The sequence below is a fragment of the Durio zibethinus genome, chromosome 26 (genome assembly GCF_047325235.1).
Source record: "Durio zibethinus cultivar Kanyao isolate XHJ-2024 chromosome 26, ASM4732523v1, whole genome shotgun sequence".
Classification (NCBI taxonomy): Eukaryota; Viridiplantae; Streptophyta; class Magnoliopsida; order Malvales; family Malvaceae; genus Durio; species Durio zibethinus.
The window spans coordinates 14,160,014-14,183,252 of NC_143187.1; the positions used below are offsets into that span (position 1 = coordinate 14,160,014).

Genomic DNA, 23,239 nt, shown 5'->3' on the forward strand with positions numbered 1-23,239 from the left:
CTAATGTAATCTGGTCCTCCAATATAAATTAACTATAATAGTATCAAGTAATTCAAAATTAATTCGGGAAGAGATCTTGTTGGGACAGCGATAATCTGGGTGAAGTGAGCTGCAGCTGTTGCTACATGGGAAAAACGTTAGGCAAATTTCATTTCAAGGATCAACAAACCAATCCAAAAATACCAATTACAAACTTCTTTATTGTATTGTATATATGTGGTTGTGGGAAGCCGAGTTTACTCTTAATTTAATTTTAAAGTTTTAACCGTTAAAATTCCGCAAACGTTGGTTACCCGACTTCCAAAATAGTACACCGAACAGCCCCTCCCATTTTGGGCCTGTTTTGTTCATTGTCAACAGATCACACCCCCAACGTCATCTTCAAGTTCAAGGCTTCCGTTTTCTTTTCCAATAACATCGTTTTCGTCTTCAACGTGTGTATCCACATCAGGTTTCTTTTGCTATCATTTTCATTTCATTGCTGCTACAATTTTCTGCTTTCGGCCAGTGCCATCTTAACAAAGCCACCTGTGCTAGTATAATTAATGCATGCATCTGAATTCTGAAGGTCTGCCAGTTGAAGAAAAACAAGGTTTTCTTCAATAATATGAACGTCCATGAAACCACCAGTTAGAGGCGTGTCATGACACAACCCCACTCCATGTTGCAAAATAACCTTTACATATCTGATAATCATTTAGAGGACAATTACATCTCATGTTTATGATCGTGTCAGTTGTACATACTATATTCTATATATATATATATATATATATATATATATATGCGGCGAAGGTTGCAGAAACAGATACTTGGATTGCTTTGATGATATGTATATGTAATTAATGTGCTAAATTTCTGTAGTGGTGGCTTATTGCTTAGATCTGAATTTTTTAAAATTTTCTCATTTTTCTTTGGCATTTTGAATGAATATTTTAGCTTAGGAGTAGTGTGTATATACGTTATTGTGTTTTTTGCATATGATAAGCTGTAGCCTAGCAAATTGACAAAGATCATGGCAATCGAACTGCTCTCGTGCAGGTACACTTTTTAGGAAAATTATTAGCGAAGAGAAAATGGCGAATTTCCGCCGCGCAAACAGCGAACGCCTTCCAAAGCCCTATGGTTCACCAAGGGCAGAGGTAGGAGAGATTGATACCAGAGCACCGTTTCAATCTGTCAAAGCTGCTGTTAGTTTATTTGGGGAAGTAGCTGTTTCTAAGGAGAGGCGCACTCCCAGAAAATCAAGGCTTTCTGCAGAGGTAGGTACCCTTGTCTAACGTCCACTGATTATATATAATCATCTGATAGAGTAAATAACTAATTTAATCCTAATACTTGCATCGGCTCCAGCTATTGCAATTTTGATTTTAAAGCTTTTGATATATAATATACCGATATATATATTGCCTCTTCTGATAAATATAGTACTTGCCATTGATAAAAATGGCCAGTTAATACCTATATATAGGCTATAGCAAGCCGAAGATATCTAGTACATGCATATATGCAATTGTAATCTCCTCATTTTCCTTATGTTTGTTTTCCAGAATGTGATAGACAGGGAGACACAGCTTCTCCTGGCAGAGAAAGAATTTAATTATATTAAGCAAAAGCTTGAGAATGCCGAAACAACAAAGGCTAAAGCAGATGCCGATCTTGAAAGCGCAAAGAGAACATTGCAGGATTTGGCCAGTAAACTTAGAACAGTAACTGAGTCCAAACAATCCGCAACTGAAGCTACAGAAGCAGTGAAGGAACAAGCTAGGCAACTTGAACTCCAAAAATCAAAAAACCATCAAGAAAGCAATGCAAGGAAAATGGAAATGGACTACGCGAGAGAGCTATATATCTCTGTTGCTACTGAACTTGATGCCGCAAAGCAAGAGCTCAATAAAGTGAGGCAAGATTTTGATGCAGCCTTGGAAACTAAAATGGCTGCATTCCAACAAGCAGCAGAAGCACAGCTTTCAGCTAAAGTGCACGCTGAAAGGGTTAGTGAGCTTTCAAAAGAAATCTCAGCTATGAAGGAAGCAATTAAGCAAGTAAAGTTTGCCTCCCAACAAGTCTACCAAGAACTGGAAAACATTGCGGCAGAGAAAGATGCCCTACAAAAATCTTACAAGAGTGCTAAGGAAGAAGCCGAAAACAAATTGATATCCTCGAGGAAAGCATATGATCCTGAGCTGACGAAATATCTGGAGGAGAAGCTCATGGAAACAACAGCGGAAGTTGAAGCCTTGCAAGAAGAGATGAAAAAAGTCCATGCTTTGGAAATGGATTCTGTGAGAGTTGTAACTGCAGAGCTTAATGAAGCTACAACAAAACTGCAACTCGCAGCGGATGAAGAATGCTCACTTCGGACATTAGTGAGCTCCATTAGGCTGGAACTGGAAGAGGTGAAGAGGAAACAACAAACTCAAATGAAGGACGAAGAAGCAGAAAGGCAATCTATCGCTGAAAAAAATGAATTAAATGCCCATAATGAGCAAAATTTCAGACTCCAGCAACTTTCATCAGAAATTGAGAATGCCAGAAGTGAAGCGGAGGAGATGAAGAAAAGTAGGGAAGAGCTGAAGATAGAAGCGGAAGCCGCCGAAGCAGCGGTAAAGGAGGTAAAGCAAAAGCTAGAACTTGCTTTGGAACAGGCCGAAGAAGCAAAAGCAGCAGAGAAAAAGGCTCTTGAGGAAATGCAGGCTTTGTCTGAAAAAAAGGACATTGATAATCTGGAATCTAGTCGCAAGATAAAAATCTCCACGGAGGAATTTGAATCATTGAAAAGGAAAGTAGATGAATTTGGAAATATGTCAGAGGAGAAAATAGCTGCTGCAATGGCTGAGCTGGAAGCAATAAATGCAAGAAAAAAAGAGATAGATCAAAAGTTGGAAGCAAGCTTGCAAGCAATTGAAGAAATCAAGGCAGCAACAGAATTGGCTGAGAAGTCAGCGACGATGGCAGATGCGGCACAGAGCGTGATCGAGGGTGAACTTAGAAGACGGCGTCAACAAGAACAGATGCCTGCATCTTAAGCTGCGTCCTGGACCCTGTAACAACCGAAAAGATACCAATCAAGATTGTACAAACATTCAAGGAGGGATGAAATTATTCCTTTGAATGGAAGAAAGCAAGGCCTAACTGAGTTAACATTTGCCCATTTTTGTTTCTCATATTATATATGACAATAAGATCGATGAAGTTACATATTGGATCTTGAAAAGCATTTTTAGTAAACTAGCAACTCTCAAAATTTAGCTCGTGATCTCGTTTCATTGAACTCATGGAGACTTGTTGCCTTGATACGGCAACCATAAAGGACTACTTGCATTGCGTTAGACAATAGCTATCAATTAAAGCAATAATTCGAGGAAGGCTGAAATAGAATTCTCGTTTTTCTGTTCAAGTCATTAACTAAAAAAGGTGAAAACTCATTAATGCAATATAGCATTCCTACTCCACGTCAGCTTAGGCGAACTTCAAGCTAATTATCCATTCCAGCCAACATGTGAAATTAATCACACACTGTATTAACTTTTTTCTCAGACTCAACTAAAGATAATGTGAGCTGTGTTACTCTTTTCTTTATATCCTATAGCAGGAATGGTAGTCAAACCGTATACCCCCTCTAACAAAGCCAACACATGCTGAGTCGGAATTAAGAGTCAAGTTGTAGAAATGCATAGAGCACTACAGCATCACTCATCATCGATTTTGATGCCATTAAAAGACCGAGATAGCCCATTCCTATTCTCAATCTTGTGCAACTCAGACTCTAGAGTTTTAGCAATCTCTGTTCCTCCAGCGGCTGGATCAGGTAGATCCACATGAAAAGATCCCTGTTTGATAGGTTGAGCAGGTTCAGTAATCAAGGACTGCTGCTTTATGTAGTTGTAGAGCTGTTGATGAAAAGGATGATCCAGCGAAAAGCAGTTTTCATTTTCTGAATGGCGAGATGACCCAGACCCTTCTTTTCTACAGAAGTGTGGCAGTGATGCGAAATCCATTATCTATAAATAAAATATACAACCAACATAATTAGTATTCTTGAAGCAAAAAAATGTGGCTCTGAAATGATGTCTAACCTGATGATTTGCTATTTATTTGAAAGGATAAGAGCATATCTAAGTGAATTAGTTACATATGTTTGGACTTCTGAAGCACTTGTTACTCATGGACTGACAATGAAACAAAGATTAACTGACTTGTGAAGTAGTCAAAGAGAAGGAAAGAACAAAAAGTGGAATACATGGCTCTTCTGTATGTATGCTCTGTATTCTAGCCACAATGATGACAATAGAATACGACAATTAGAATATTGGCAACCCCTTTACTACAAACAAAAAGAATGGAACAGAGAAGAACTGCAGAAATTGTAATCCCTACTTGAACTTTCAGCTCTGTGGAAGAAAAGTGTAGTGATAATAATATAAGGCTCGGGCAGTTAACGGAAAAGGTAAAAAAATAAAATCTTCAAGCGCCAGTACTGCCTCAACCAACTTCAATAAGGTAGAGAGAGCGGGGAGACAGTCAGGAATGATGATATTTTGAGTATCTAAACATTTGAAGAGAACGATTTTAGAGAACCCATATTTTTCAATATTTGAAGGAATTATGAGAAAACACCATACCTTCAACAGCTCATCTCGCCCACAACCTGGTAACACTTGAATTTTTTTCCTTGTTCTCTCTTGCAAGAGGGGCTTGACAACCTACTAAAAATTCAAAGGTTATATCAATCCATGTCAAAACCATTTACCGGGTAAAAGATACAAATTCAAACGCTTACCTTCCAGCAAGCAGAGAAAATATATGGAGCATTTACAATGTAATACGTATTTGTCTTCTCTGGGTAGTTCAAGTCATCAATTGTCGAGATGATTGTCAACAACTGTGTTAACACAATACATTTAGTGACCATACCAATCCATGAGGTTACAATCCAATCAACCATTTAAAATTTTGGAATGTGCAAATAGCCAATTTAACATTGAGTTTTTCTTCTTTTCCCTTTGTTAAACCTTTTCAGCAGCTTATTCTCAAGATTTAATTATTAAAATCTTTCAAGATTTTTTATGAACATTTTCCTTTCACTTTTATTTATCTACATCAGAATTATCAGTGTTAGAGATTCAACATAAGATAATTACAAATGCATATAGGCTGCAAATCCTGCTATTCAAGTCCAATTGAACAAAATATAGCAGCTAAAGTTGAGGTAATACCTTTATTTGGCTCAGTGCTGAAAGCTTCAGGCCAGTCATATCTAACACTTTTATACAGGTAGTTACAGGTCGCCCATGCTTCTTAGATGCAGAAGGCTATAGCAGCATATAAAAGTCAAACAAATAACCAGAAAAGCCTAGAAATAGGAAACTTCCAAACTCTATTACTCACCAGAATTACACGATCTCGATATTCATTGATTTGAATATGTGACTGCACATAGTAGTGAACCTATAATTAAAATAAAAGAAGCAAATAAATACCAAAGATTAGTTGTCGTATGATCAACAATAGAATACATGTAACGCACATTACCATAAAACTTACAGATGCTTTGTCAAATGTGCTAAGTCCCACACCATTAGCAAAGACAGGAAGCCCCTGGAAATGGAAAAAGTAACAATTAAATAACATACCTGAGAGGATAGGCTATTCGTATCATAAATTCATTATAATCAAGTGTCTTTGTGTCCTGAATGAAGCACAACCTAGTATGATTGAAAATGTAAGCACTAAACTAGATTAAATTAGAAAAGTACAAGCACCTCTCTTGAGAAGCCAGACATTCCTATGAGCTGTGAATCACGCACTGCTCTGTAAAGTTCGGTAGGAACTATGGGTTTCTGAAGAATAGATTTACATCCAATAAAAACAGAACTACTTAGTAACTCTCATTGACTCAGTTTTATACATTAGAATTAATCACCAAACAACTTAATATAAGACCAAAGCATGCAATAGCAGAAACCACAAGATAGGGTTGATATTTTTACATGTGTGTGTGCACGTGCACATGCATGTGTATGTGTGTTTGTGTGTGTGTGTGTGTGAGAGAGAGAGAGAGAGAGAGGGAAAATAGGCGTGGTGAATTGCTGCTTACAGCGATGACAATAGAGTTATTATTTAGCAACAAATAAATATGTCATAAATCTTGCAGTCAATAACATGAACTAATGAAATCAATTTTAATGTAAACATCGTTTAAACAATCTAGCCATACATGATGATCATGAAAAACTATAATCTACCTTGAGACATATCGAAGGGACATATCATTAAATAAAAAAACTGTCTGAATTCTCCAATTTGTGCTGCTTGTTTAAACGGTAAAAAGCATAGACAAGCATCAACAAAATAGTCTACTTAGAAAAGCCATCAGTTGCAACCTAGATGCAACAACTGAGATACATAAACTTACTGCTAATATATCGTCAATGTCACTCTGCACCCTCCACTGCAAGCACTCCAACAACTGAAACATGATACCGTTATCGATTTGGTCATACAAAAATGACATCATGATCAAAATACTTCCTAAACAAAAACAACAGTTTTCTTTTTCCTGCTTTTCAAACTCAAGAAGGAACGTGGGACAGATGTCTTTTGGGTTTATCTAACTCAATTAACTAACCATTTTATGGGCTTTGACAACATTCCACTCTCTTGCTTTTAGAAAGCGCACCAATGTTTCAGCTGGATAACCTTGATGAACATTCTGCATGTCGGGAAACAATTACTACAAATCCAGATCATCCAGTGAAGCTGAAATGAAACATCCTGTTTTCCTAGAGCATTCAGACAGCTGTAATTGCATCTTTTGTAATTGCATTCATTCTTTAATCTGCCTAACTTCCTACTTTTGAGGAAGGGCTACTTATAGGATACTTGATTCAGTATCATTTGATGAGACAGTGGAATTCAGAAAAAAAGGATTGTAGATAATCAGAACCCCCAATAAGTTGTAAAACACAAGGTGGAAAGATGAAGCATCTGCTAAAAAAGTTAAGATCGGAGTGCCAATAATTAAAAAGAAAGAAAAATAAAGAAGAAAGACATGGGTAGCAAAGCTCACATTTGAAGTAAAAATAAAAATGTAAAATGCAAGAAAGCAAAGGATATAGAGCAGGGATATGGCAATTAGATTAAGCAAAAGAGCAGATCGGGTGTGGAGAATTGTAAATACTAGTAATGGTGATGAGAAAACAAAGACAGAATTGAAGCGTTTACCTGAAAAAGAAAATAATTTAGTGATAAAAGAAGACATTTGACTGGCGTTGAATAAGATTGGAGACGAGAGATGAGAGAAAAGGTATAGAAAGGGGGTGAAATCCGTACCTGAAATGTTTTGTTGAGGGGCTCATCGACTGCCATAACATCACATAAAAGTAACAAATAATCAGAAATTATGGGATGGGTTGAGTTTCCAGTTTCCAAGAAAAGAAATTAAAAAAGAAAATAAAAAAAAAAAAAACAAAGAGAAAAGACCTGGATCCATCAATGCCTGCAACTGAACGATCGCTTCCTGAGAAACGATCCCCATTTCAGAATTGCTCACTCCACCGACACGAATACGATGAGTTTTGTGTTTGCTATTATATTTGAACTCCTTTTTTTTTTTCCTTTCTTTCTTCTTTTGCTAAATTATGACCGTCCTATGTGCTAAATTCTATTCTGGGTTACTAGTAGCAGTACCAGTTAAAAAAACAAAAGCAGAAAATGGAAAGAGTTTCCTGCCCCTGGCCTAGCCTGGCCTTCTTCAGAAATACTATGGAATGGTAAATGAATCATAAATAAAGGTAAGGATTAGGAAGAAATACTGAAGGACAGATAATAGATGCAAGCAGGTTTAAAATTTAAAAAAAAAAAATAGTAGTAGAGAAGAAGAGTCAAGGTCAATAAAGAAAGGCGGACCTACCATACCACACCACCGAAGTCCAAACCACCGCCAGCCTACACCCTTTACTCTTTCTTACGACTAACACCTACAGGCCATTACTATAATTGTATGCAAAATTATCTCCATACAAATCCAAATCCAAAAGGAAAAGAAGATTGGAATGGTTTTACTTTTACATCACCCAACAAAAATAGAAAAAGAAAAAAAATGGAATGCCCTGTCAATCCCCACTTATATTTACTTTTTAAGTAGAGAAAGAGTATTGTTCTGATTCTTTCTGCTCATCCGCCACTGTCTCATTTGCGAGGGATCAGACCATTAGAATATCCAAACAATCTTAAGAAATTCTTAATACTTCAAGAGGATATGGAATTATGGATATCCTTCCTTCCTTCCTTCCTTCCATTGTCCCACCCTTCTCTCTATTCTCTTTTGTTAATTACTTTGGAGCCAATTTAAAAACAAAAATCACCACTACAATTGCAATGCTATATGGTACATAGATAATGGTACTAATTTCAAAACTCCACTCCATTGCTAGACAGAACTGGTAACGAGTAAGTTGTATGTCTTCACTCTGCCCATCCCTTTCCAAGTGTGATTTTTTTTTTACACCCTAACCTTTTTTTTTTTTGAATAATTTTAAATACATTTTTTATTTTTTAAAATTATTTTTAAATAAAATTATTTAATTATTTTTTTATACCCCTTTAATTTTAAATTTTTTAATTTAACATATTAAAACATTTTTAAAAGTTTTTAAATTTACAAATCTAAAACTTTTAAAAACTTATGAATTTACGTATCCTAAAATCTTTTAAAAAATTACATTTAAATTTGAAAAATAAAACCTAATTGAAAAAATATATCTTATAAAAAGTTTTAAACTTTTAAAAAATTCAAAAACTTTTAAAAGCTTATAAATATACAAATTAGAAACTTTTAACAATTTTCAATTTTATAAATTCAAAAGCTTAAAAAATAAAAGAGATATTAAAAAAATAATTAAATAATTTCATTCAAAATTAATTTAAAAAACAATGTGAAATGTAAATAAAATTTCTCTTCTCGGTACATCTAATTTTTTTTTATTACAAACATACGCTCAAAAAGTTAAATAATTAACAATTAACAAATTACCCTATCCTTCTATAAAAAATTTCTACCTCGATTTCTTCTATTTTTCTCTACTTTTCTTTCCTTCCATGCACCCAGAGACCAAAATTTTTTACCTTATTTTAGCTTTTGCCTCACTAGTTTCTTAGAAAATGCAATAAAGAGAATTTTGACTTATCTTTTTTTAAACTCTAGTTTTTCCTTCCTAATTTTGGTCCCTTTTGATTACTTGTTTGTGAAGTTTGTTTGTTGAGGTGGAATTAATAGTTTCATGCTTGTGATGATTTATCTCCAAATTTTGCTCATTGCTAGATGGAAATTTGTGATGAGTTAGCCCAAAAAAGACTCATGAAGTCATTGAGTCATCACTCTTATCATCATTCTGGCTATTGCCATTCATCTTTTGCTCTCTCTCTCTCTCTCTCTCTCTCTCTCTTTTATTCTTAGAATTAACGAGATTTTTAAAGTATCATTCTTGATTTCTTGTTTTAGAGCTAAATTTCTCATACTTACCTTGTATAGTTAAATGGGTTTTCTTCATTATAAACATTTCTTATCTTTTAAAATCTGGGATTTTCTTTGTACTTTCTTGAAAAAAAAGAAAACTTGTTTATAGGGTCATAAACTAAAACTCAAAATCTTCTATTAATAAAATCTAAATAAATGAAAAGACAATCGAAGTTATTGATCAACAAAGTCAACTGCTATTTTGAAGATCTGGGCATTTGAATTAGGGAAGGATTCTAAGCTTAGCTTTGACAATTTGAACTTTATGGAGGTAAATAGTGGAGCATGAGCCGTGTTCTTATGGGGTGCTATCACCACTCAAAGAGAAAATGGGTTTGAGAGGTTTTTAGGAGAAGTATGAAATGTTGTCAGGGACAATGCGTAATAAATTATTTTTATAATTTGAATTTAAGATCTAAATAGAAAATAGGAGCATAGAGAAATTAATGAGTAAAAAATTACTTTTATATTTTAAATTTGGGATCTAAATAGAAAGTAAGCGTAGAGAATAATTAATGGGTTTAAAAAAATTACTTTTATATTTTAAATTTGGCATACTCATCCACGTCAGTCCTGTTTTTTTCCTTCAACATTGCTTTTTTTACTTTTTGACACGTATTATAATTTGCATAAACATCTAACTCTTTTTTACATAACTTCATCAAATCCATAACTTTCATAATAGGTTGCTCTATAATTCTATTCTTAAACCTCTTTTAGACGATAAACAATTGATATTGCTTTTAAAACATCTATATTCAAGATGGTAAGTCTTTACCATATAATAATTCTCTTTAGAATCAAAACTAGCAAAAAATGTCTATGAACAACCTTCCAAACAACCTAACCTAGTTCTTTTTTATTCATTTTTTAAAATTTTCAATTGTATTCCTTTTGCAAAAGCATATTTCTTAACAACATATTTGAGCTGTTTATTATACACAAATTTCATACCTAGTTTTCATAATATAATTATACTATTAGGATCATACCTAGATCCACTTGATGTCTTCCTTAAAGATGGGTTAGAATCATCATCATATTGCTCACTGTTTGCACACTCTCCAGTATCTGAAGAATCTATATAAATCAATTTTTTGCCTCTCATCTTTTCTTCTATGTTACTTTCTATGTTTTCATCCATAACCTCACATTCATCAACCCTTTCAACACTAGCCACACTACCTTTTTTAGTCCTAAACCCATTTCCTCGCTCACCTTATATATCTCCTACATTAGTTACCTCAACTATAATTTCAAAACTACCCACATGTCTTACTCTACCCATGGTTTTTTTGAGATCTCTTAATTTTTGCTTAATGGCCTGTATCTCTTCATTATCATCAGTATTGTAGTGAAAATTATAAAAGTAAACATCTCTATCATTTCCATTTTTATCTTCACACTTCTTATTAAATGATGAACTACCAACCTCATCCTTATTAAATGTTGTATCCTAGACCAGAAACTCAATTTCCTCATTAATATGTTCTTTACCAACCATAATTTTGCTACTCAAGTTTGTAACACCCTTTTCATTACCCTCACCACCTAAACTGCCATCACCCTTTTATATTCTTCTCACCTCCTGTAGTATTCTCAGCCTCTACATTACCATCTAAACCCCTTATATTACTACCCTCACCCCTTTTAGTCTCCTCATTCTCTACATTAACCTTATCTAGTAAAAAAAGATTCAAAGTGAGGCTCATCAACACTGTGCTTAACATATATTTCTATAGTCCCCTATATAATAAATGATCCATCAACTGTATAACAATCCTATCATCATGTATCAATACTAACCCATCCATATTAAACTTAGTATTAAAAAGCCTATAGTAAACATAAGTTAAGTGCACATAACCTAATGATTTCACTTGCTTTATTATTTTTCAATAGGATATCCTTTCAGGATCGACCTCAAATCTAATTATATTTTTATTAATATAATCAAAATCAGGTTTAATGTCAAATTGACCACCATGCAAATATCTTAACACATAAATAACCTCAAGTTCATCATCCATTCTGCATTTTATAATAAAATAATGCATAAGTAGACAAACAATGAATATCTCAATACAAAAACTATGTAAAACAAAAAACTTTCTCATGCATAAACAAAAAACACTAAATAATGCATAAGCAGACAAACATTGAATATATTAAGTAGACACAAGAACATTTTATCATGTTTTAGGACCCATTTTAAAAAAGTATATCCCAAACCCCAATTAGACATACAAACAACCTTTTAAGGTTTGTTCATTGTTTAACCCCAATAAGATAAGCACAAATAGGACCATTGTATTGTCGTTTTTAACTTTTATAAAGTAACTTTAACTATATTAAGACTTTTCTATTAAAAGGAATCTCAAATCAAATATGGGTTAGAAAAGAATGTACCTCACAACCTTTCAAGATTTGGCTTAGTCAACTCATCACCTGAGTTGAGACAAAAAAACCAAAATTTTCAAAGATAGATAGCATTCCAGATTTGGCTTTAGGGTTTCAACAATTACACTTTCAATTTTTGAGATTTGAAAACAAAGGCTAGAGTTTAAATTTTGTTTTAGGGTTTAAATGTTTAAAGTCAATTTGGCTTAATTGATTTTAGGAAATTTTATATTCGGGAAGGGATTATGGATTTCAATAGGGTAACAAATTAGGGTTGTTTTTTAAATTGAAATATTAGGGATTTGAAAATGTGTTTCTTCAGTTTTTACAATTTCTTTGTTTTTTTTCATTTCCAAATAGTATAGATAAACCCCTAAAACCAATCATAAAATGCCATGTGTGCTTTCATCGTTGGGAAAAATCTAGCTAACAGCCACTATTTCCCCATAATGTGCCATATATTTATGAAATGCCACCTGTAATTCCACTTAACAGCTTAAACAATTTCTATCCAATTTAGAGCTTAATTGATCGAAAATAAAAATATAAAGGTTTTATTGATTGCAATAAAAAATTAGAAGCTTAATTGATTATTCAGATTTTGTTTATGGGCTACCATTTTTCATTCTCTTTTAGTTTTTACCTAAGAGGACTTTTAAATAGTAAATACTAAGTACATCACTAAAACTTTTCTTTACACCTTGATATTTTCTTTCAAAAATATCCATATATAAAATATTAATTTTATCTTTTAATAAATTATAATTTTATTTCTTTTTATAAACTTTAAAGTTTTCAAAAATAGATTTTCGAGAGTCTTTTAAAACTTTCAAAAATGGATTTCCAAGAGTCTTCATTTTTCAAAAGTTTTTAAAACTTTTGAATATCCATTTAAAGGTTTAAAGGTTTCTCAAAAATGACCTTTAAAGGTTTCTCAAAAATCTATTTTTGAGAAACTCAAATTCAAAGAAATATTATTTTAAACTCTAGACTATTTTCACATCAATTTAAATCAAATTAATCGGCAATCATGTCGAAATCTTATTTACAATCAATGAAATACTCAAACAACCTGTGATTTAGGAGTTAATTTGATGGTTTTAAAGTTGAATTTGGATTGAAAGTGAGAGAATGAAATAGAGAGTTAAAAGTTATGAAAAGAAATTTAATTTTATTAGATGGAGTGTATTTAGAAGAAACAAAAGTTTTTATTTTGAAAGTAAGGGATATTTAGTAATAAGGTGTAAAGAGAAATTTTGTGGGTGTAAATAAAATTTCCCTTACATAAAGCTAACAATACTCATTTATTAATTAACTAGTTTTTTTTACTCATGCCATGTATGAAAAATTTTTATTATATTTTTCATAATTTAAAATTTTAATTTATACTAATTATTTATATTATATATAAATATTAAAAAATAATCATAATCATCTAGAATTTGTAATTTAATATTACAAAAGCTATCAATATATAAATTATTATGTAAGAATCCAAATAAGTATTACAAAAGCTTTAAATTATGAAAGTAAAATTACATACAAATTTCAATGAGAAAATCAATTTCTTGTTCACAATTATATACACTCTTAAAAATATAAATTATTTTAGTATGAAAACTAAAATTTACACATGTAATATCATAAAGACTTTTCATGTTTGATTTTGAAACTTTATCATGCCAAACTTTTGTCATGAAAATTTGATTGTTCTCTTTCATAAAGAAGAAAATATTGATTGTAAGAAGAAATCATAAATATAATTTGATAATTATTTAAGTTTAAAAAATTTTAAATTTTTTAAATTGTAGTTTATCGAAGTTTAATTTTGAATTAAGATAAAAGAAGTTAGTATAATTTTAAATTTAGATATATGTGCAATTTTAAATTGAGATAAAAATATCTTTCTTTTTTATTTTAAATCATAAAAAATAAACATAAAAATATTGGTAAATAACAGTGATTTAACTACAAATTTTATTTATTTAAATTTATGTGAATATTGATTGTAGATACCCTATTTTGTTTTGTATTATTCTCGAATCTCGAGTTAGTTTGACTTGGGCTTTGGACCCAACTGATTTGGATTTGGATTTAGCATTTGAGTTTTAAGGCTAGATTATATTTTGGATCAGACTAGGCCATTTGTAATTGTTTTGCTTCTATTAGAATTTTGTGGGAAAATAAATAAAAAGAATGAAAAAAAGATAAATCAGACAATAAGGCTATATGTTTGAAATTTGGAGTATTGGATTAAATGTTTAAAACTCCGGTGATTTTTTTTTAACTTAAAATTCAGATTATAGTGGATAAGATGCTCAATTTTTTTGAATTAAAATCCTATCTTCATCATGTTATTTAAACTCTGGTTCAAAAGTGAAAAAGGACAAAACGAAAAACACACAGAATAAAAAATACATAGCAAAACCCAACAACTATTGGTAACTCCACCTCATTTTTGTTCTTTTCTCCACCAAATTGCCTAATCCTACCACCACTGAAATTGGCGTGAGCAATAGCCTAAACACCCACTATCAAAAATCAATCACCCAAGAAATACCTAAAACCCGGAATACCAAAAATTCAATAGACAACACACCATTAACCTAAAAGCAGTCATAATAAGTAGCAAAAAAGGCAGTGGTGGTTATAACTTACATCGACGAAGCGACAATGATCAAACAATAGGGTTTTAAGGTTTCAGGTGCAGTATTATGTTGTGACTTACTTCTACAGAACGAAGGCGATCAAAAAGTAAGGTTTCAAGTGCAAGATTCTGTTATGACTCATATTGGCAGAACGACAATGATCAAATAGTAGAGTTTCAAGTGTAGGATTCTTGATTAGAATTTGAAGGTTGAAGAAATGAAAAAGCAAAAAACAAAAAAGAGGGTGGTGGTGGCAACTTATGGCGTGACGATGTTGATGATGCAATAAAATTTGAAAAAACAAATGCATCAGTCTTCTTAAGCATTTTGGATTACCAAAAAAAAAGCCACCGAGCCTAATTTACTCTTGTAGCCAAGCCTTTTTGAGCCAAGTCGAGCTGAGACTTGTTTAGTATTTTCTTGTGTTATTTTGTTTATTTACTTAATTATTTTTTTGGTAAATATTTGTTCTAAAAAATTATAATAAAAATAAAAATAATTTCAATTTTTCAAAAAAAAGTTAAAGAATCATTTTTTTTTAAATAAAAATTTTCAAAAAAAATTTTTTTTTTAGGAAAAGTTAAAGTATCAGTTTTCTTTAAAAAGTTCAATAATAAAAAAGAGGTTTTGAGAAAAAGTTGAAAGTATCAATTTTTCTTAGAAAATAATTTTTAAAAAAATATATATATTTCACAAAAAATAATTTTAAGGAAAAGTTGAAAGTATTAATTTTCTTTGAAAATAAAAATTTTAAAAAATATTTTTTTAAGGAAAAGTTGAAAGTATTAATTTTCCTTGAAGATAAAATTTTCAAAAGATATTTTTTGATGAACAGTTGAAAGTATCAATTTTTTTTAAAATAAAAATTTCAAAAAATATTTTGACAAAAAGTTGAAAGTATCAATTTTTCTTGAATAAAGGCATTAATCTTTTTTTTTTAAATAAAATAAGAAAAAAATCTCAAGAAAAAGTTGAGGTGTTAATTTTTTTTTCTTTCTTGAAATTTTTTTAATGTTAAATAATCCAACAATGGAACCCCTATAAGAGAAAGAGTAGTTTTTTTTTGTATACTTTTAATGTGAGAGAATTTTCTTAATATTTTACCAAAAGTATTTGAGTCAATTAAGAATAATTTTTAATAATTAATTAGTTGATAAGATTTTTAAGGCTTAATAGATAACATAAAATCAAGCTAGTACCATCTTTTGATGGACATTATGGGGGTGCTATAACCTTCCTCACACGTAATCGTACTCTCGGACCTAGTTTTGATTTCATAGACATTGAATCTACCTTTTAAAAGTACATGAGTCAAACTTAAGATTTCTTTTTAAAACGGGATAGATTCAGTTAGGTGACCAATTCCACCTAAACAAAAAAAATTCATGGTAACTTTTTAAGTTAATGTCTAACGATAGGTCTATGGATCTAGACGTTATGACAGTTTGATGACTCCACTGGGGTTAAACCGAGAGTCAAGCGAGCAAATAAATTTGTATTATCTAAAAGCCTAATAAAATTGATTATTTATTTATTTATTTTGCTTATTATGTCATTCATATGCACGTGCATAACATGAACTTTATACTCGAGCTCCGTCTCTTTAGGAGGGAGTAAAGTACCTATGCTTTCATGAGGTTTTAATGCCTCCGCAGTGGCTAACGAAATCTCTCACTCAAATTGAACCCTCTTCACTAATAGCTTGTAATCGGTGAGGATTGGGGTGTCTCACTAGCCTATGATGAACAAAGATGCGAGGAACAATTTGCAAACCTTTAGATTAACCTTAAACCACATATAATGACTACAATGAACCCAACCTATAGCTAGAGATTTACCTTCCCCTTTGTAGAAAAATCCAAAGTTAAGTTACATTTTTGCAATGATTACTTTTTCTTGCATAGGAATTTTTTTTTGTACATATCATATTGGATGAACTGTCATAATGAATTGTCATGATAAAGTGCATGTTATTGAATTTTTTTCCTTTCATCTATTTTTTTTTCGTTTAAAGCAAGATAACATTAAGCTACATATATTTTTTGCATTCATTTCACATATGTTAACTTGAAATCTTGGTAGTTGCATATTAAGATTATTTTTATAATCCTTCTTTTGTGACATGAGCATGAGTAATGCAAGCATCTTAACTTGTGGTAATAAAGGTTCAAGGATAGCTCGATCATCGAAAACTCCTATCCAACCTATCTGATCGTGAACAAAACAAATGGAACAGGAGCAAAATAGCAATATAGATAAGATCAAAAAAGTTCAGGAAGAGGTAAAAAAAGAGTTAGCAAAGATGATAGAAACGTTAAAAAGATTAAATAAAAGTAAAACAGTAGAAAAGACCCCTAATTCAAATAAGAAACATGATATTATGGATTCTCTACACCCTTCTGGGTTTAGTCCAAATCAAGGCCAATCTTCTTAAAACGCACAAACCCCACAGATGCCATTTTCTAAGGCATATACTTACACATATCCTGAAATGTCATTTTATAGCTACAGTAACCCTACCTTTAGGACAAAAGTGTATGATCCAATTAAGGTTCTTGATTTTGATGACTTTAAAAAAAAAGAAAGATTGAAGATGAAAACTTCTAAGGTGATGAAGGATTCAAGCACGCAATAAATAAATTTTTTTAAAAGAGAGAGTGCGAGTTATTGAAGGAATGGATCATTTTAGCCCTATAGATGTAGTTGAACTGTGTTTAGTCTCAGATGTGATGATTCCATCAAAATTTAAAGTCTCTGAGTTTGAAAAATATGATGAGATAAAATGCCTGGTAACTCATATTACCATGTACTGTCGTAAAATGACCATCCATGCTCATGATAAAAAATAATCGATGTACGTATTTCAAGATAGTTTTACTAACTCAACCACAAGATGGTACATCCAATTAGATCGAGCTTGTATCTGTTCCTTAAATGATTTGGCAAATGCATTCGTTGCCTAATACTAACACATTATAGACTTGACTCTAAATCATCTATCTTTACAAAGTATAGAAAAGAAACCTTCCAAAAGCTTCAAAAAGTATGCACAAAGTGAAAAGATGCAGCTGCTTAAGTTCAACCACCTTTTACTAAAAAAAAATAACTATTTTATTTGTGAATACTTTGAAGCCTCTATATTATGAGAAAATGACTGAGAATGCCACCAAAAACTTTACTGACATGGTGATCTCCAGAAAAATGATAGAGAAAGCTATTAAGAGTGGCAAACTTGAAGAATGAGGACCTTAAGTACAAAAAAAAAATAGGATGTCCAAAGAAAAAGAAAGTGAAGCTCAAGTTGTGAGTTTTGAAATACAGCAGTTCAAAGTATGCCCTATACCCATAGCCAATATATCATGCCTATTATCCAACCATTAATTATGTTGCACCAGTTTCTTACCATCTTATTTCATAACAAGCTTACCGACCAACTTTTCAAACACTTATATATAGGCCCAATCCTATTACTTCACCAGCTTCAATACCTAATAACCAAGCAAATGGTTTGAGAAGACCTTGAAATAACAAAAAAAGAGCCCACATCGATCTTATTCCCATGACTTATACTAAGTTATTCCCAGAACTAGTTAAAAATAACTTAGCATCTTCAGTTAAAACTATTAAAGCCACCTTATCCCCAATGATATGATGCTAATGCCACATGTGATTACCATAATATGAATATGGCTTATTTTATAGAAACTTACCTTACTTTCAAGTACAAAGTGTAAAGTTTGATCCAAAAAGGCTTGGTGAGCTTTAACAAATAAAAAAAAATCAAATGTCAATAAAAACCCTTCATCTAATCACACAGGGCATAATTTTGGAAATGACAAGAAGTTAATACTGGTTGAAAGTTGCTTGAATTTCTTTTAAAGGAATGCTAAGATTTCTTGTATGTAATAAGATTTCATTTTTTTATCATTTTAATAAAAGACAAGTTCATGCATTTTATTACATTTTCTCTTTCATCCAAATTATCATTTTTTGTTACTTTTCATATCCATTTTATTCTCATTCTCAAATAATAATTTTGGGATTTAATTTTGAAAACTCATTCATATTGATCTATGAAGACTATTTGAGCAAAAAAAGTAATCTATGAGCAGATATCATTCGTGAAAAAATAGACATGCTTTAGAGGCATCTATTGGTCTATATTTGTTCAAAATATGGCATTAAAGAAAGCATTCACATTTGAGATGAAAAATAGTCGTTTTTCTTTTACCATTCATAAAAATAAAATTTTCTATTACTACCTCTTTTGGGTCTTTTTTAATTTTTTTATAAAAAAAAAATCTCAACCAAGGATCACTTTTCATACTAGGAGACAAATTTTAGAAAGAACCTATTTGAAAAAGGAAATAGGTAAAAGATTGCCAAAGGTCAAAGATAGAGTAAAAAAAAAAGAAGGAAAAAAAAACCCTTTACAAAAAAAAAAAAAGAAAAATGAATGCCACAAATGATTTGGGGTAAAATAATGAGGATTTTTTTGTGAAGAATAAGATGAAAAAAGAAAAGTTTGACAATGATGTGGAATGGGGCAAAGTGCTAAGTTGCATTACATGATGAAAAGTAATCTTTTGGTTTGAACCTTTTAAACATATATGTTAAGCCTATTTTATTCATTTTTTCTATGACCCCTTGTCATAGCCTCAATTACAATCCTTAAAAGTTTATTTTGATTAAATGTGAATGCTTGAGTTGAATGATTATATATTGAGTTAAAGCATGCTAGTAATGAAGCAATGAAATCATGATCTAATCTTATGTTTTAGATATTGATGTGTGGGGCATACTAATAATGGATGAAGTGAAAAAAAAATGAAAGAATGGAAAATGAGAAATGTGAAAAAAAAAAAAAAGAGAAAATGAATACTCAAATTGAAAATCTGAAAGAGTGATTTGGGTAGAAAAATATCTAAGCTAAAAATTAGATAAGTAGTCAAATAGATGGAAGACCAATGACATATGAAAATCCCTTAAAACTAAAACAAAATTTGATGAGCTCAAAATGATTTTAAAAGTAAATGGAATGAGTTTTTGAAAAAGAATCCTAGATTAATATTAAAAATTGTCTGACTATTCATTATTTGGATATTGTTATGCCATTCAAACATTTATCCTAGTGACATACTTTGAATTTGTTCCTTGATCTATTTGTTTTTGTACCAAACTCGTTCTTGTATTGATTACCTTTTCTTTCAATTCACCTTCCACTTTCTCATTTTTTCATCCCAAAATAAATCAAGGAAATATATGATTGCATTATATTTGTCATAATTGAAATGATAATGAATGAATGACAATGTCTATAAGGGATTTATGCATTCCTTTGAAAAGAAATCCATAATAATAGAGGTTAAAAGAAGAATGAAAAAAATATGAAATGAGCCTAAAAATATGATTTGAAAAGGCACATATAGTTCCCGAATGGTGAATATGATAAAGGATCAGCCAATATAATCTATGAGTTGTGATCAAATGCTAGAAATAACATGGATCAGTTGACGAAATTGGAGAATTGATTTTGAAATTGTTAGTGTTAGGAAGTCAAAAAAGAAATATGACATAATGGAGCATTAAGAACCTTATGGCCATAATCAATTAGAATCTCATAGTATCAATTTTAGTGACATTTGTATCAAATGTACATAATTCGATGAATATTTGAATCTTTATTTTGATAATTGCATTTGCATCATGGTTTGGTTATGCATTTGCAACATGTAGTAAACATTTGAATCATGGTCTAGAGTATAGCATCTGCATTATTGTGAGAATTTGGGTTGTTGCATTTGCATCTTTAAAAAAACATTTGTACCATTATCACATAAAATTTTGACTTTCGTAGAGGAAGTTCAAATTTTTGAAACCTCATATAAGGAAAATTTTTCATGATGAGATTTTTGATGAGTAAAACATTTCAAATTTTAAAGTTAAGAAACCTTTTGAATAAGCATTTTTAATATTGAGGATGATTTGAAAGACTTTCGGGCATAATCTCTAAGAATTTTCAAATGACAATCTTTATGTTTCAAATGAGAATTTTTGAGTTTTAAATGAAAATCTTAAAATTTTTTTGATGTGAATCCCTAAAGTTTTTAAATCAAAATCTTTGAAATTTTAGATGAAACCTTAAAATTTTTGAATAAGAACCTTTTAAATATTGAATGTGAAACACTTAAATTTTTTGAATGAAAATCTTTAAAAATTTGGTTGTGAATCTCTTCGAATGCAAATCTTTGAATTTTGTAAATTTTTCAATTCTTGTGAACCAAAAAATCTTGTGAATCTCTAATTTTACGAATCTAAAATTCTTGCGAATCTCCAACTTTTGCAAATCTTCAATTCTTGTGAATCCAAATCTTTTGAATCTTTTAATTTTTATGAATCTGAAATCCTTACAAATCTCCAATTTTTGCGAACATGAAATTTTTGTAAACCAAAAATTCTTGCGAATCTGAAAATCTTGCAAAACTCCAATTTTTACGAATCTTCAATTATTGTGAATCTTTAATTCTTGCGAATATAAAATTCTTACAAATCTTTAAACCTTACAAATCTTTGAATTGCAAACCTTTGAATTTCAAAATTGTGATTTTTTTAACTCAAATTGTGAATCTTTGAGTTTCAACTTGTATTGTGAATTTTTTATTATTAAATTTTTTAATGCTTCAAATCGTGAATCTTTAAAGTTTTGAAATTTTTTAATTGTTGTGAAATCAGACTCAAACATTTTGGTTGTCTACATCTTTGCGTAATTCTTGTTTCATAAAAACTATGCAAAGAGGAGCAACTGTAGACACCTTATTTTGTCTTGTGTTATCCTCGAATCTCGAGTTGATTTAACTTAAGCTTTGGACCTAACCTATTTGGATTTGGATTTGGATTTAGTATTTAAGTTTTAAGGCTATATTATATTTTGGATCAGACCAAGCCATTTGTAATTATTTTACTTCAATTAGAATTTTATAGGAAAATAAATAAAAAGAATGAAAAAACTATAAATCAGGTGATAAGGGTCTATGTTTGAAATTTGCAGTATCAGATTAAATGTTTAAAACTTCAATGTTTTTTTTTTAAAACTCAAAATTTCGATTATAGGGGACAAGATGCTAAATTTTTTTTTTGAATTAAAATCCTATCTTCATCATGTTATTTAAACTTTAGTTTAAAAGTGAAAAAAGATAAAGTGAAAAACATACAGAGTGAAAAATATAGAGCAAAACCCAACAACTACTGGCAGCTTCACCTCATTTTTATTCTTTTTTCCACCAAACGACCTAATCCTACCATCATTGAAATTGGCGTGACCAATAGCCCAAACACTCACTATCAAAAATCAATCACCCACGAAATACCCAAAACTCGGAATACCCAAAACTCAATAGACAACCCACCATCAACCTAAAATCAGTCATAAGAAGCAGCAAAAAAGGCAATGGTGGTTATGAGTTATGTTGACAGAGCGATGGTGATCAAACAATAGGGTTTCAAGGTTTCAGGTGTAGTATTCTGTTGTGACTTACGTCCATAGAATGGTGGTAATCAAAGAGTAAGGTTTTAGGTACAAGATTCTGTTGTGACTCACATTGGCAGAACGACGACGATCAAATAATAAAGTTTTAAGTGCAGTACTTTTGACTAGAATTTTGAGGATGAAGAAAAGGAAAAAGCATAAAACAAAAAAAAGGGTGGTGGCGGCAACTTATGGCATCAACAGTGTCAATGATGCATCAAAATCTAAAAAAAATGCATCAATCTTTTTAAGCATTTTGGATTACCAGAGAAAGAGCCATTGAGCCTAATTCACTCTTGTAGCCAAGCCTTTTTTAGCCAAACCGAGCTAGGACTTGTTTGGTATTTTCTTATGTTATTTTGTTTATTTACTTAATTATTTTTTTAGTAAATATTTGTTCTAAAAAATAATAATAAAAATAAAAATAATTTCAAATTTTCAAAAAAAGTTAAAGAATCAATTTTTATTAAAAATAAAAATTTTAAAAAAAATTTTGAGAAAAAGCTGAAGTATCAATTTTCCTTAAAAAAACTTCAATAGTAAAAAAGAGGTTTTAAGAAAAAGTTGAAATAATCAATTTTTCTTAGAAAATACATTTTTTTAAAATATATTTCACAAAAAACGTTTTTAAGGAAAAATTGAAAGTATCAATTTTTCTTGAAAATAAAAATTTCAAAAAAATATTTTTTTGGAAAAAATTGAAAATTTCAATTTTCTTTGAGGGAAAATTGAAAGTATCAATTTTTTTTAAAAATAAAAATTTAAAAAAATATTTTTAAGAAAAAATTAAAAGTATCAATTTTCATTGAATAAAGGCATTAATCATTTTTTTAATAAATAAAATAAGAAAAAAATATCAAGAAAAAGTTGAGGTATTAATTTTTTTTTGTTTTTTCTTGGAATTTTTTTTAATGTTAAATAATCTGATTAACGAAGCGCCTACAAGATAAAAGTAGTTTTCTTGTATACTCTTGGGGTGAAAAAATTTTTTTAATTTTTTTTCAAAAGTATTGAAGTCAATTTAGAATAATTTTCAATAATTAATTACTTGATAAGATTTTTAAGGCTTAATGGATAACACGAAATCAAGCTAGTACCATCTTTTAATGGGCGTTGTGAGCGTGCTATAATCTTCCTCATACGTAA

At 30.7% G+C, this 23,239-nt stretch overlaps 2 protein-coding genes across 8 annotated transcripts; one reads left to right on the forward strand and one right to left on the reverse strand.

Moving 5' to 3' along the window:
• The first annotated feature begins 872 nt into the window (after positions 1–872).
• LOC111275291 (weak chloroplast movement under blue light protein (DUF827)) lies at positions 873–3,259 on the forward strand. The gene is made up of 2 exons (XM_022860531.2): positions 873–1,262; positions 1,551–3,259. Exons 1-2 carry the CDS (start codon positions 1,077–1,079, stop codon positions 3,027–3,029), a joined length of 1,665 nt encoding a protein of 554 aa, XP_022716266.2. The 5' UTR covers positions 873–1,076; the 3' UTR covers positions 3,030–3,259.
• Positions 3,260–3,324: 65 nt separating this feature from the next.
• On the reverse strand, positions 3,325–8,320 carry LOC111275292 (phosphatidylinositol/phosphatidylcholine transfer protein SFH1-like). 7 transcript variants are annotated; one of them, XM_022860532.2, is made up of 11 exons: positions 7,486–8,320; positions 7,336–7,364; positions 6,632–6,715; positions 6,419–6,472; positions 5,766–5,843; positions 5,548–5,601; positions 5,392–5,451; positions 5,220–5,315; positions 4,784–4,885; positions 4,626–4,706; positions 3,325–4,004 (listed from the first exon to the last, which is right to left on the reverse strand). In XM_022860532.2, exons 1-11 carry the CDS (start codon positions 7,538–7,540, stop codon positions 3,693–3,695), a joined length of 1,005 nt encoding a protein of 334 aa, XP_022716267.2. In that variant the 5' UTR covers positions 7,541–8,320; the 3' UTR covers positions 3,325–3,692. The 7 variants fall into 7 exon arrangements, with proteins under 7 accessions (XP_022716267.2, XP_089611394.1, XP_089611396.1 ...); XM_089755268.1 differs by having other exon boundaries at positions 5,536–5,601; positions 7,486–8,125; XM_089755270.1 differs by lacking the exon at positions 6,632–6,715 and having other exon boundaries at positions 5,536–5,601; positions 7,486–8,126.
• Between the last annotated feature and the right edge of the window lie 14,919 nt (positions 8,321–23,239).

Coding starts and splice junctions, on each gene's coding strand:
- LOC111275291 (XM_022860531.2), top strand. CDS start 1,077: ATGGCGAATTTCCGCCGCGCAAACAGCGAACGCCTTCCAAAGCCCTAT. Junction 1,263..1,550: donor AATCAAGGCTTTCTGCAGAG/GTAGGTACCCTT, acceptor TTTGTTTTCCAG/AATGTGATAGACAGGGAGAC.
- LOC111275292 (XM_089755268.1), bottom strand. CDS start 7,540: ATGGGGATCGTTTCTCAGGAAGCGATCGTTCAGTTGCAGGCATTGATG. Junction 6,716..7,335: donor CCCTCAACAAAACATTTCAG/GTACGGATTTCA, acceptor CCCGACATGCAG/AATGTTCATCAAGGTTATCC. Junction 4,886..5,219: donor CAGCACTGAGCCAAATAAAG/GTATTACCTCAA, acceptor GTGTTAACACAG/TTGTTGACAATCATCTCGAC.